The following is a 15888-nucleotide window of genomic DNA, read 5'->3' on the forward strand; positions in this document are numbered from 1 at the left end:
GGTTAACAACACAGCTGGATACTTAGCTAAAGAGAAGGGAGATTTGTGTTTCAGCTCATTTAACATATCAAAGGTGTGCTACAAAAATGATAATTAAAACAATGTTTCTATAAATACTAACTTTAAAAATACTCACAAATCTCTTGTCTCCTTGTCCCACTCGACTACTAATTTCACATGAGCGGTGCCACCTGGTCCGCAAGATTTTAATGCCCTATAGAATATGTGGAGAGGGAAGCCACATATTATTTTCTAAGCAAATGATTTTACTTAATGTGATTATGTCCTACCCAAAAGTCATAATGTGATTAATGAAAATCTTCATCATAGTTCCCCAATAGAAAAAGTTTTTGGCAAGACCACTATAACCACTGATTTAATAACTATATTACAACTAAACTGAAAACCCCTTAAATTAAAAAGCCCGATACAGTATTAATAATAAAGAGACTGGAAGAAATTTAGTGTCATGTTATAAGGTTGTTGATGATCACTCTCAGACAGTCATTATGACCTTCCCAACTTCTTGCCCAATTTTTCATCTACCCAAATAGACACTGGACAGCAGTCACTGGGAACAAAGTCAGCCCTTGCACCTTCCCACCTCTCCACTAACATGCCACACCTGCTCTAGACCGTGCCCTTCTTCTTCCTTCCTCCAAAGCTAACCCCACCAAGTTCACTGGCTCCTTGCCATCCCCTGAGAAACCCAGAACTCGGTTATTATTACCCACCTAATCTTCTTTATGTTGTGTAATACTTTGGATCATTGTCTAATCTATTAGCTCTCATCTCTAAACCCAAACAGTGAGCTTTCAAGCAGAACCATGTTGTATACTTTTTTAAAATCCTGAAATACTACAGTATTTGTTGAAAAAATCATTTTTATAATAATTTTATTATAAAAATGAGTTTTCATATTTATATTATATATATTCATAGACATATGGTGTGTATATATGTATATTATTTTATTAATACAATAAAGTATTGTAAATATAACAGATTTAGACAGCACAGAGGTAGAGGTAGCAGAGTAGAGTGACTAATTCTATGAGGCAGGTTGCAGGGGGTGGGAGGAGGAACAGTATAAAAAAAGGGCTTAAAGGAAAGAAATTATGGACACAGGAAACCACACATGCAAAGCACACATATTAAAATAGTATCATCTGTTCAAACAATCATCAGGACTTTAACACTGCTGAAAGTTTGGGATAGTGGGGAGAGGAAGAGCAAGGCCTGACAAAAGGGGAGTAAGTGGCGTTCAAACTGTGAAGAACTTCTTATACTATGGAATGCTGGCTTTATCTTTTAGGCCACAAGTCACCATATAAGGGTTTTAAGGAAGCATGTGGCCTGATTAGAACGTTACTTTACAAAACTTCATTCCTGGTGAATATGAAAGTGTAATTTATCTGCAGTCCTAGGACATACGTTAATTTGCTTTCCTAACATGAGTCCTCCAGGGCTTTTCTTATTTCAAGAAAGATCATCAAACATATCATACCCAAGCATGAAGCAAAAGTAAAATAATTTATTAATTTCAAAATGAGCCTAAAGACTTAATTTCAAAATGAGCCTAAAGAACCCTGCACATTTATGTGGAAATTATATCAGACATCACTTGAAATCACACATGAGCATATGTGAAATTCTAGAAGGAAATTTTTTTTTTTTTACCTTTCTACTGTTGGGTGGCACAGGGGCTGCTCCTCCTGGGGCAGCAAGTATGTTATTCCAACAACACTGACCACACGCAAGCTGAATGGACACACCTGCATCAGATGTTAATGAGAATTAAGTCAAATTTTTCTTCAAGGCCATCTGTTTCACAGTGGCATTTCCAAAACAAATTAGAGTTACAGTAAACTGTTCATTCCGCAAAATGCTTCTCTATAATATTCTATAAGGTTGTTGAGCCACTCTGATACATTTTAAATATGATTTACCCGAATGCAATTTACATATCAAATATATTATGCAAGACAAGTAACACACTACCTTTACTAAACATCAGCTTAACGGTCTTCCATGGATACCTTGACACAGTAATAATTTTTTAAATATACAGATAGACATTCTACTAAATCCTTTCCAAGCTGATCATGTACTAAGTGTTATTAGATAAATATTATAAAGGAATATGGAGCAGTTCAAGGAAAACCTTGCAGTGGCTAGTTCCTTTCATAAAATGAGAACTCAGTCTTGGGAATCTAAACACAAGAAACTCAAATTTTTCATTGCAATGACTGTTTCTTCACTGAGTGTATAACCATGCTTTGTTGGAATAACAAAATGCTTACAAACCTGAATGCAAACCGTGGGCCTCAAGAAATACTTCATCTTCTCCAAGATTTCCTTCTGCAGAAGGTCCCAAGCTACTGTCTTCTCTAAGTGCAGTACAAAAGGCAGTCCAAATCTAACATACATCAACAATGTAATCACCTTAAAAGTATGGTAATTCCTTTAACACTTATCTTTTGTTCTTGATCTTTTAAAACAGAATCACAATATAATTGGCTTTAGGACAGTTCTCAAAAAAAAAACCCACAGGAAATTTAATGGTAACTCTTCTTAAGGAGATGAACAGCTTAGATTTCTAAATGAAATTTAATAGCCAATATACCAAAATGGCTTCTAGGGGAACATGGTACTAGGGCAGCAGGTAGCAACAGGGCATGATCAGTGAAGATGGGGAACAGAGTGGGTGAAAGTGGACATCAGTCGGGCAAACAGCACAGGTCAAACCCATAAGGGTTTGGGTACCAAAGGACTAGATAGGGCTGGAAGATCTCACAGACAGGCAGCCACATTCTTGAGTCTCTGACAACAAGGAAGGCATTGGCAAGCAAGTGACAGTGAAAGTGAGCTCCTACTCCCTGCCAGAGCTATCTATGTCCTACAGAGTCCAAGCAGTACTGTGGTTCTTGGCCTCAGCAGCACAGACTGAAGACCGAAATCACCAGAGGGGCTTTAGAACATAATGATGCCCAAGTCCAGCCCCTAGAGATTCTGATGAAATCAGTCTGGAATGTGATCTGAGCACTAAGATGTTTTTAGGGGCTCCCCGGGTGGTTCTAATACACAGCCAATGTTGAGGACCACTAGCCTAGCCTCAACTCTCATCCATGCCCAGTCATTCAACCCCGAATTCCCTGAATGTGTCCTACTCTCACACATCTATGTCTTTGTCAGGGAACTCCCTCCGCTTGGAATACTCTCCCCACCCTTCTTAGTCTAGGCTGTCTCCTACTCACTCATGTGAAGACCCAGTGGAGGTATTCTTTTCCAGAAGGCACCCTGTTGGCTTGTTCCCTGTACGTACTGTGCTATAAACGATGCCTGTTTTATTTTTCTGCCTCCACCAATAGGCTGTCAGTTATTTGATAGCAAGCACTGTGATTTATTTACCTTAGTAGCACAAACACACAATGTCTAGAAAATAGAAGATGAATGAATGAATGAACAAATGATCTAACTAACAGATTAACTCTGACTCAGGCCCAAAGAGAAGCAGAGGTGCTAAGATCACCAAGAAACCAGTTTCCAATAACTATCAAGCTGTTTGCTCGTAGTGGAGCTTAACAGTGAACCTATCTGCCTAAAAACGACTGTGATGTGAAAACAGTTAAAAGTACACGTAAATCACCCAACCATATGTTTTTTTAAAAATAATGACTTCACTCTTTGAGAGACTGGCATCATGAAGGGAATTCCAGAGGTTCTTTACTTCATTCCTTCTCTTCCTGACACACACCAAGCTCTTCCCTGTCTTGCAAGCATGTACTGGGTGTTCCCTCTGCATGGGAGCCTTTCCCCTCATGTTCACACAGCTCACCAGGGCTCAACCTGGCTGCAGTCTCTTCAGGGATGCCTTCCCTGACCTCCCTTTCTAATGTAGTCTTGCCAGCCTCCCCACCATCACACTCTATCATTCTAGTCTGTTTTCATGCCTTCGACGTGGTACAGACTGTCTGACGTTAAATACGTTTGCCTGTTCATAGTCAGTCTGTCCTAGCTAGGATGGAGGCTCTATGAGGACACAGACCCTGCCTATCTTGTTCCCTGCTGAATCCAGTGTTTAGAACAGTGCCCAACACACTGTAAATACTAAAAATAACTGTCAATGAATAGCATAAATATGCATATCAACACATTTTACATTTATGCTATTTGCCACGCAGGGAACTTATTTCAAAGCAAAATTTTCAAAGGCTAACATAAAGGCTATCCTAACAAATGTTAAGAAACACTGAGTCTTTTCTCCTTGAAATGTATCTGTCTCTTGTTAACACTCAGGTTACATTCCTATTTCGATACAGTTACTTTAAAAGATAGTCTAAAACATCCATACACTGTTGCAGAGGGCATTACCCAGATTTGAGAGAGATTTCTGACTCCCAAATTTCCAACTTACAAAGCTGAATGAATGAGTGGTGCCATTTGCCAAGACGAGAAATACTGGAGAGCCAGTTTTAAAAGGAAAGAAAATGAGTTCAATTTGGGACATAAGACTGAGAAGCATGCACCATCCAACTAGACATGTTAAGAATCAAAAAAATAAAAATATAAAAGCTGTCAGGAAAGTGGCTAGAAATGGGTCTAGAGCCCGAAGAGGAGCCTGAACTGAAAATACACATATGAAATGGGCTTTAAAAACCAGATTCCTGGCAGGGCGCGATGGCTCATGCCTGTAATCCTAGCACTTTGGGAGGCTGAGGTGGGCAGATCGTCTGAGGTCTGGTATTCAAGACCAGTCTGGCCAACATGGTGAAACCCCATTTCTACTAAAAATACAAAAAAATCTGCCAGGCGTGGTGACTGGTGCCTATAATCGCAGCTACTCAGGAGGCTGAGGCAAAAGAATTGCTTGAACCTGTGAGGTGGAGGCTGCGGTGAGCCAAGATCGCACCACTGCACTCCAGCCTGCATGACAGAGCAAGACTCCATCTCAAAAATCAGGTCAACTTGTACATACATTCTTTCTAAATATCAGAATCAAAATTAACCACTCAAAGTAAGAATTTTTGCCTGTGCTTTTTAAAATGTTTGAAAGTACTGGACTTTTATAGCCTCAGTACTTATTGAAAAATAATCTAGTTCTCACCTTTTCCCTTGTTGCCCAGTGCAGGCTCGGTTACACACCAACAGGACAATCTTGTCACTGCCTGCTCTTGTGGTGGGTGAATCAGTTTTCCCTTGCTTTGCTGCTGTTTGTGTAGGAGAAGACAGTCTATGATAATCCAAGCCAAATTTCAAGTGGTTTAGGTTGTTGTTTAAGTGAATTCCTGAAATAAAATAAAAACAACTCATTTTATCTCTTCAAAATTCTTTTTATTCACTTATTACGAAGAAATTTGCCCAACAGAGAAAATTTTTTTAAAAGTCATTATGTAAATTAAACTGCAATCAAAAAAAGAAACACCCTACTTAGATTACTCATCTAGCAGTTACAGAGTTTCTTTAGCATCCATTATTATTTTCTTTAAACTAGCCTTACTTATCTTAAAAACTGTAAATTAAAACTCTGCACTTCAATGAATGTTAGATACAGTTTTAGACGGGCATGTGTGCTGAGATGATTCACCAAGACAATTTAGTGAGGTCATGTAACCAGTAATCAAACAAATTTTTAAAAAATAAAGATGAGAATATGTGGAATGCTCTTCAATACTCAATAGCAGTTTCGTTTCCCTGATTAAAGAGCCAGACTTATAAGAAATAAAAGGTAAATTACACACTACACACCTACTAGACTCAGAGCCATTAGGAGAATCTTCCAGCCTGGGTGACAAGAGCAAAATTCTACCTTAGGAAAAAAAAAAATCACCCAGGAAGCTTTGTTTCTTTCTTCCTTTTTAATTTTCTTTTAAAAACCAAAGTCCAGGGTCTATTCCTCAGAAATACTGACTTAATTGATCTAAGCTGGGTTCCAGGTATCTGTTTTCTTGTTATTTTTTAAGCTTCTCAGATAATTCTGGCCTACAGTATAGGTTGAGAACAACCCTTGACAGAGGTCTCCAAGCCATTATTGATAACTGGCCAAACTAAAATTTAATAATATTGAAGCAATTTAAGAAATTCCAAATTCAATCAGTAATTTCCTAGGGTCTGAGTTCTATCAAGTCTGTTTCCAAAGAGATCTCTTCCCTCTCCATCCTCCTCCTCCCATCTCTTATCAACAGACTGTTTTTAAACTGAAGTTTGCTTTGTCTGTTTCATGTATAAGCAAATGAGATGGAGAGAGACTTCCCAACTATTGGTCTGAAAATGACTACCTTGAGTCATTGTTTCGTAGACGTATTCTTTAAATATAATGTGGTCTATAAATCAGAATAAGTTATTTTTGTCATATTAAAGTAACCTATTTCTACATCTTTCAATTTAGGAAATGCATCAGGAAAACGCAAATAAAACCACAATATGACACCACTTAATGCCCACTGGACTGACTTAAACTCTAATACAAACAATACTAAGTGTTGCTAAGGATGCAGTCAAAGGAATCCCTTGTACATTGTTGTTGTGAGTGTAATATGGAGACCTGATTCAAAATCTTTTAAGTTTCTTATAAAGTTAATCACAAACTTATGAATGATCCTGCAATTTCATCCTGAGATATTTACCCAAGAGAAATAGAAACATATGTTCTGAAAAATTTTAGTCTACTAATATTCTAAGAAGCTTTACTTTGAATAGCCAAAAATTCTAAACAACCCTTATGCCGATCAAGAAGAGAATGGATAAACGAGTTGTGGTAATATTTACACCAAAACCACTATCAACACTAAAAAAGAACCAAAGTACTGATGCATGCAACAGGAATGAGTATCATATAGTGTTGAGTAAAATAACTTAAACACTAAATAGTATATGCTGTGTGATTCCAACTATAAAAAATTACAGAACAGACAAGATTATTAAAGAGTGATAGCAATCAGATCAGTGGTTGCCTAGAGAGGGGAGTGGAAGGGAGCCCGACTGTAAAGAGGAGGTGGTGATCACATGACTTATGTCTTTCTTAGAAGTCATCTACTTGACATGAAATGTGTGGAGTTTATTGTATGTAAATTACGTCTCAATAAGGTTATTAAAAAAAGAACTTATGACATGACCTCCTCATAATCAGAAACCATCTTATTTATCTTTGCACCCTCAGTATTTTACCCAATCCAAATGTCTTTTTTCTTTATTAGAACTACAAAGTTTGGGCTACCTTCTTAATTGTTGCTTTTTTCCCTTCAAAGAAACCAGTCTGAGGACTTTTCTGTTGTTTTTATTTCTTAAAATTTATTAATACTTTTATTCATCATTGAATACCTAAGTATCAGAAACTCAAAAATTTCCTGTCGCAATGAGATGGATACAAAATAAAAAGGGAATACAGTACGAGAAAAGTGATCATTAGGTGGGGTGGTGGCACAAGAAGTGATCACATTTGCACTGTGAGTTGAAGAAAGATACTTTTAAGAGGTGTTTAAAACAGACCAAGACTACAGTAGGGAGGACAGCACAGAGATACTAACACACACACATGCACATATACACAAGTAGAGACTACAAGTAGCTTAAAATGAGCTTGCACACGTAGTGAGGGAAGTTAAGGTATACAAGGAAGGAAGGACAAGAAAGACAAGAAATCAAAGAGAAATGATGACCAAGCAGACCATGATATTCGATCCTACATAAGACTTTTTTTTAAAATTTTGTTGTGAAGTACGATAGTGAGATAAAAGGCAAAGTTTCAATGAAGTCTGTAAGTAAAATGATAGTATTTCAAGTCTGGAATTCTGGAGAGAAGTCCAGGATAATATAACCAATATGCCTGGTATATTTCTAATGCTCACTCCACCTGGAAGTGGATCATGCAGTAACAACTTGCCAACTAGTAAAAAAATTACCAGGCTACAAAAATCGTAGTATTGTACCAATATTAATTTCCTGATTTTGATAACTGTACTTAGATTATATAAGACAATATCCTTGTTTTTAGGAAATACATGAGGTATTTAGGCATAAAGAGTTAACGTATCTGCAATTCACTGTCAAATGGTTGAGAAAAAGATAATACACACACACAGAGAAAAATGCGATAAAACACAGCAAAATGTTAACATACTGGGGCATCTGGGTGACGGATACATGGAAATTCTCGGTACTATTTTTGCAACTTTTCTGTAAGTCTGAAATCATTTCAAAATGAAAAGTTTACAATAGGTATTCCTTTTTTGCAAGAATTACTGTTTTTCTTCTTTGCTTCTTAATAGGAAGAATTGTACTTGACTTTTGTTTGTCATTCACTGATCTCTTTGCCCCAAACCATGATTCACTTATCCAATCAACAGTCATTAAGTCCCTACCATACGACAGGTATTAAGGAGGCTAATGAAAGGCAGACAAAAGATAAGCCATGGCCTTCTCAGTCTAGTAGGAGAGACACACATACAAAAAAAAATTAAGAACTATGTGATGTAATATTCGTATGCACAGAAGGTCTGTAGCAGCTGATGAAGCCAAGTCTATTAGTAGAGGTGATGGAAGATTCCAGGACTCCAGATAAGACTGAAAGGAGTTCCACAGGCCAGAAAAGATGAGGAGTACATTTCAGAAAAATTACAGTATGTACCCCAAAAGCCCCACAGGTGTGAAAACACATGCATTATTGCTTTAAATCCTCCTAACACCTATGCAGCAGGTACGACTTCTCCCCAGACTATACCTGAGCCCTTAATCATGAGCGTTTGATAGGAGACTCAAGACAAACTGGCAGAGGTAGTAAGATAAGGACAGATGGTCCAAAATAAGAACAGCAGGGCAAGTGGAGCAGAAGGAATGCGTATAAAATATTTAGGAGGCTAAATGAACAATAAGCATTCGGGTGTGGACAGGGTGAGGCAGAAAGAGAAGTTTGATTCTGAAGCAGCTGTCTTGGGAGACTAGATTGATTGACTACAATAAGGGATACGAGAAAGGAGCCAGTCTGAAAAGAAAAAACAGAACACTATGTTTAAAAATTTGAGGAGTCTGTGAACGATTGAGGTGAAGGTAGTAAGTAAACATCTGGATGTACAGGTCAGAAGCAGGATGTATGGCAGGCATAGAGATAGATGGGATACAAGAGTGCCGGTTCAAACCATGAGTGCTGAACAGACAGGCCAAGGAGAAGGTCAAGACTAAGACGGAGGATGAGAGTAGGAAACAGGACCCTTGGGAACTCCAAACTTTAAGGGGTGGGCAGAAGAAAGACCCTAGCAAAAACAGCAAGGAGGGAGGGTCAGGTGGTCCTTAAACACAAGGTGGTGCTGAGGGGGACACCAGCGTAGGGTCAGCACAGCAGCTGCACTCCTCCCTGCTCCACAACGCTCCATTCTGTTCAAGTGCCCAAACACACCTCCACCCACTCTGTCAACCCTGCCTCCCTCTTTGCTGGAATTAAGTCTTCCTGATGCAAACCACTTCACCTTCCCTCTCCTTCACCTTGAATGTCTCTAACTTCACCCACAGCCTCCCTTCCTCCTGTCTCAGAAGAAAATGCCCCTTCACTTTTTAAGGATTGAGCACACTCTACCACCTACATTTTACACTAAGGTCAAAAGGGGAAGACATTCCCTGACTCCCTCTCTGGCTTTCTGCTTATCTCTTAGCCCATCACACTCTGGCTTCTGCCCCTCCCTCGTACTGAAACTGCAAGGCCTTTATTCCACCCTTCTCTGTCTTAGATGGCCCACCCATCCTTTACATTCAAATCTGTCCCCTCCCCTGTGGCACCATCCCGATCCAGCCCAAGCAGTCTTAGTAGCTCCTACTAAGGTTTCCCAATACTTCCATTTATACTTTCCTTTGAACATGGATAATACTCCTACATAAACTGACCAAGGCTAAACTATCATAAAGAGCTCACTAGATGGTGAAATTTTTGAGGGCCAGAGTTTGGCCTTATTCTTTGTGGTCATCAGTACCTCCCACATTATCTTCACTAAATAACTTCAATAAATCTCTGTTCAGATAGTCCAGAAACCTAAAATACACTTATTTTATATTTACCACTCATGCCAATCACAGCAAAAGTTATCTACAAGTGCACAAAAAATATTTGTAATTGATTCATTTACTGCTGGAGCAAAGAAGGTCACCTCAACATTGCATTACCAGTAACAGAACACTAGGAGCAATAACCAGAAATATAAAAGTACTTCCATTTATTGAAGACTTACTAAAGTCAGTCCCTGTGGAATGTCTGACATGCCTAATCTCATACAATCTTGACATCAACACTATCAAGGTAGTGATTTTTCCTCTGCACGTCATGTAAAGAAACTAAAATTTTAAAAAACTGGGTAAGCTAGGAAGCAGCAGTCTCCCTGGGTCTGACACAAAGCCCAGGTGCTAGTCTCCCTTATGCTAACACAACTACTAAGCTGACCCCTCTGCAGGGCTGTCCACAGTTCTGGTTTGGACCCTCACGGAAAAATCCAGTGAGGCTTCTGCCATTTCAGTTATCCCATTCATGGAAATTTAACTATCTGATTGAAAAGTCAGCTAAGTGGGACAACTTGACAGCCACCACGAAAGAATAATGTTGGGCCCTTACCTTAAACAACATAAAAAATTAACTCGAAATAGTTCAAAAAACTAAATGTAAGAGCTAAAACTATAAAACTCTTAAAAAAAAGTATGAGGTAAATCTTTATGACTTTGGATTTGATAAAACGTTAGATATGACAACAAAAGCACAAGCAACGACAACAAAAAATAGATAAATTGGACTTCAACAAAACTAAGGACTTTTGTGTTTCAAAGGACATTATCAGGTAGTTAAAAGATCACCCACAGGATGGGAGAATATATTTGTAAATGATGTATCTGATAAGGGTCTAGTATTCAGCATATGTGAAAATTCCTACAAGTCGACAACAAAAGGCAAACAAAGCAATTTTTAAATGGGCAAAAGATTTGAACAGATTTTTTTTCCAAAGACAACATACAAATGGCCAACAAGCACAGGAAAACATGATCAACATCAATGTCAATCACAAGCACAAATCAAAACCATAATGAATACCACTTCATATCCACTATGATGGCTAAAATAAAAAAGTTAGATAATAATCAACTGTTGGTGAGGATGTAGAGAAACTGGAACCCTCAGACAATGCTGATAAAAATGTAACATGGTGCAGCCACTTTGGGAAACTGTATGTTCCCCCAAATGATTAAACACAGAGTTACCACATGACCCAGCGGTTCTATTCCCAGGTATGAAAAGAACAGAAAACATCATAAGTCCACACAAAAACTTGTGTGGCACGTTCACAGCAGCATTATTCATACTAGCCAGAAGGTGGAAACAACCCACATGTTCATTAGCAATGAATAAAGAAAATGTGACCTATTCAAACAATAAAATATTTAGCCATAAAAAGGAATTAAGTATGATATATACTACAACAGGAATGAATCTTGAAAACATCACACTAAGTAAAGCCAGTCACAAAATACCATCTATTTTATGATTCCATTCATATAGAAGTCTAGACTTGGGGAATCTGTAGAAACAGAAAGTAGAATAGTGAGCCAGGCGTGGTGACTCATGCCTGTAATCCCAGCACTTTGGGAGGCTGAGGCCTGCAGATCACTTGAGGTCAGGAGTTTGAGACCAGGCTGGCCAACATGGTAAAACCCCATCTTTACTAAAAGTACAATAATTAGGTGGGCGTAGTGGCACATGCCTGTGATCCCAGCTACTTGGGAGGCTGATGTTGCAGTGAGCCAAGATTGTGCTACTACACTCCAGCCTGGGCGACAGAATAAGACTCTGTCTCAAAAACAAAAAAAGAGACAAAGCAGAATAGTGGCTTCTTAGAGCTTAGCAGGATGGGAAGACTGGAAGGTGCCTTGGGGAGACAAAGCAGGAGCTAACAAGACAGAAGCTGAAGAAGTGAATCCTCACCATAGCAAACGGTAGGGAACATGGAAAAGCACATGGCATGTCTGAGAAACAAAGAGTAACGTGAAAGAGAGGACACAAAGAAGGAGAGGAAATGGAGTACAGAGGCTGGAAAGAAAGGCAAGGACCAAATCACAGGGGTTTATGCTCCTTCCAAGGTGTTTAGATTTAATTTTAGAAAAGAGGAACCTCTGGTAAATCAGCAGCATGTAACATGATCATAAGTGTGTCTGTGGAGAAATAACTAGACTGGAGAAAGCTCAGTGATAAAGATAAAAGAACTTACTGGAAAATCTCAGTTGAGACTGTCCTGAACCACGTCAGTGGCAGTAGAATAAAGAGGAAATATGCAGTGTGTGTCAACAGTTCTATGAGAATTTTGAAGGAGAAGTCATCAAGCTTGGATCCAGTTCGAGTGAAGAGCGGGGTAGTAGTGCCATTATTTCTAGAAAAAATGCAGGAGCAACCAATCTAAGAAAGAAATGCTAAGGGCAAGATGCCTGTAGGATTTCTAAGTAGAAATTCCAGTGGGAAAGTAGAAGTCAAGGAATGGAACTGAAACCAAAGAAAAGTAGAGGCTACAGGGGGAATTCAGTTCAAAAAATCAAGGCAGTGGAAAATCCTGGTAACAGCAGCAGTTCTCACTTTAGCTTGCATCACGATCACCTAGAGAGCTTGTTTACCAGAGTTTCTCCTTTACTACGTATGGGGTAGGGACCCAGAATTTCTATTTCTGACCAGTTCCCAGGTAACACTGATGCATTTATAACCACCAGAGTAGAGCAAAAAGAAGAGGAACGCCAGGAGCAACCCTGAAGAATACTGTGGCCAGGAACAAAGTCTAAGTTGCTTGATAGCTCTTAAAATCAGAATAACCCAGTAACTTTAAGCACAGTGGGGAGACCAAGCTAAGTTCCAAATCACAGCCCAAACTGCAGTAAGAGTAACAATATTGTCCATAGTTTTACTTCATTTTGCTGCCTATCAGTGAAAAGTTACAAGCAAATTTCTTAAAAGTAGGTACCAAGAAAATATTCTATAGCAAAAACGTTAGAATATTAAGAGCTAATATAGCAAAATTAAAAAAAAAAAAGCGGCATGGTTTATCTTCCTGAATGCCATGGTAAGATGCCAAAAAGGCTACTTAAGGGAGGTCACAGTCAGTCCTAAATCTCAGTAACAGATTATCCCAACTAAACGATGGACATATCTTTGCCTAAAACGGTAAGAGGTGGTTTATTCTAGGAAAATATTACTCTAAGATTTATATCATCATTAAAAAAAATTATGTGTATTTTACAATTTTTTTTAATGTATATCATCATACAATAGACATCTAAAAGGGTAGACTATAGTTAAACCTGCAAACCCAGGTGGCATTATTAAAACAGGTACTCATTTACCTCTCTGACTGAGAATTCCTTCAGGCCTAAATATTTCGGGAGTCTCAAAGGCAAAAATGCAGTCGCTTTCATGGACTGTTTCCAGGTCGTCTGTATCACAGAAGGAACGATGGAATCCATCATAGTACATTTCCGTTAACACAATCTAAAAATAGGAAAAATATAAACAATTGGGTAACTGGAAATTCAATCCTAATTGATCTCCCAATTATATGAACTTTTCCAGACCATCAGGACTGGCAGTGGTCTGAGAGAGCTCTGAAACATCTCACATTGCTTACTTTATTTGACTTTAATGAGACAATCTTGGAAGCACAATATCCTCTGTAATTATATAACAATATACAGTCATCTGTGGGTTCTACATCTGTGGATTCGACCAATTGCAGATCAAAAACATTCAGAAGAAAAGAAAAGGATGATTGAATGTATACTGAACAGATAGCCTTTTTTTCCTTGTCATTATTTTCTAAACAATATAGCGTAACAACTGTCTACATAGCATTTACACTGAATTAAATAAGTTATCTAGAGATGATTTAAAGTATATTGGAGGTACAACTATCATGTCTCCATAAAATGAAAAGTAAAAATAAAGTACACAGAATATGTTTAGGTTCTATGCAAATACTGTGCCACTTTATAAAAGGGATTAAAACACTGTGGATTTTGGTATCCTAGTGCAGGGGTTCCTACAACCAAACCCCGTGGACACTAAGGGACACCTGCACTCTGATGTCAGAACTCTATGACTCTAACTCCAGAGTTCCTCTACATTTTGGTGTAGAAGAGAAGCAGGAGATCATAACATCTAACTCCCCCATGTCACTGGAAGAAGAGAAGCCAAGAGACTTGCCTAAAAGTTCTACAACTATTCAGCCTCATGTCAAGGAAGAGTCCACATCTGACTCTGAGGCTTTCTCCCACATCATTTAATTTTCCATTTTTCAGGCTAAACCATCGACATTTGTATTGAAAATAAAAATCAATTCAAATGTCCAGAAATACTAAGTAGTTAAATATATTATAGCCTTACTGGAATATAAAGCTACTAAAAAGAATAAACTATATATATTTGCACTAACATGCAAAGATCTAAAAGCAAGGTAAAAAAAAAGTATGTATAAATGATTGTACTTATATAAAATAATCTAGTATATGCATGGAAAAAATCTAAATGCACATAGGATTAAAGTTAAGAACTTTAATCCTTTTTCCTTAAAGAAGGGAACTTTCAACCCAGAATTTCATATCCAGCCAAACTAAGCTTCATGAGAGAAGGAAAAATTAAATCTTTTGCGAACAAACAAGTACTTAGAGACTTCACCACCACCAGGCCTGCTTTACAAGAGCTTCTGAAATAAGCACTATACATATAAAGGAACAACCAATATCAGCCTTTCCAAAAATATATCAAAAAGCAAAGAGCATTAATACAATGAAAAATTTACACCAACTAATGGGCAAAACACAGCTAGCATCGAATGCCAGTATTAAACTTATATATATTCTAATTGGATAAAAAGCCAAAACCCATCAGTATGCTGCATCCAGACCCATCTCACATGCAACGATACACAAAGACTCAAAACAAAGAGAAGGAGGAAGATTTACCAACCAAACAGAGAGTAAAAATAAATAAATAAACAAAAAGCAGGATATGCAATTCTTGCCTCTGATAAAGTAGACTTTAAAGCAACAAAGAGCAAAAGAGGCAAAGAAGGACATTACATAATGGCAAAAGGATCAATGTAACAAGAAAAGCTAACGATTCTATAGATCAACGAGACAGAAAATTAACAAGGACATCCAGGACTTGAACTCAGACCCGGAACAAGTAAACTTAATAAACCCTTACAGAACTCTCCACTTCAAATACACAAAACATACATTAGCACCTCACACCTATTCCAAAAGTGACTACATAATTGGAAGTAAATCACTCCTCAGTAATCGCATAGCATTTCATAGGTTTAAATGAAATATTGGTTGGCTGCTTGTTATTTTCTTCCCTTATTCCTTCCTGTCTACATCATTAAGTATAATTATTGGTATAAAAGAGGTCTTCAATACCCATTACTAAACTGCATTCTAGCCTGGGCAAGAAAGCAATACTCCCATTCTCTCTCTCTCTTTCTCTTCCTTTTTCTTCCTCTTCTTCATTCTTTTCTTTCTTTCTTTCTTTAAAAAAAAAATAAAAATAAAAATAAATAAAGTTAGCAACCCTTAGCACTAAGATACCTAATATGAGATACTTCCTCTTTCTATTAGATTTCTGAAATGGTTGAGTATTTTACAATAAAACAGAAAAACAGGACAGGCATGGTGGCTCAAGCCTGTAATTCCATCACTTTGGGAGACCAAGACAGAAGGACTGCTTGAGGCCAGGTGTTCAAGACCAGCCTGGGCAACATGACAAAACCTCGTCTCTATAAAAAATACAAAAATTAGCTGGGTATAGTGGTGTGTGCTTGTCATCCCCACTACTCGGGAGGCTGAGGTGGGAGGATCACTTGAGCCCACAAGGTTGAGGCTGCA

At 38.1% G+C, this 15888-nt stretch overlaps 1 protein-coding gene across 1 annotated transcript in view; it reads right to left on the bottom strand.

Annotated features, from left to right (window-relative positions):
• Positions 1-15888, bottom strand: part of USP31 (ubiquitin specific peptidase 31) — an 81892-nt gene that overhangs the window by 23565 nt on the left and 42439 nt on the right. Inside the window, exons 6-10 of the mRNA XM_012464472.3 lie at positions 13351-13495; positions 5108-5288; positions 2308-2419; positions 1681-1775; positions 137-214 (exon numbers count right to left, since the gene is read on the bottom strand). Of these exons, the coding sequence (XP_012319895.3) occupies positions 137-214; positions 1681-1775; positions 2308-2419; positions 5108-5288; positions 13351-13495 (611 nt within the window). The remainder of the gene's footprint in view (positions 1-136; positions 215-1680; positions 1776-2307; positions 2420-5107; positions 5289-13350; positions 13496-15888) is intronic.

Source organism: Aotus nancymaae, unplaced genomic scaffold (assembly GCF_030222135.1).
Source record: "Aotus nancymaae isolate 86718 unplaced genomic scaffold, 86718_ANA_hifiasm-v0.15.2.pri h1tg000049l, whole genome shotgun sequence".
Taxonomy (NCBI): Eukaryota; Metazoa; Chordata; class Mammalia; order Primates; family Aotidae; genus Aotus; species Aotus nancymaae.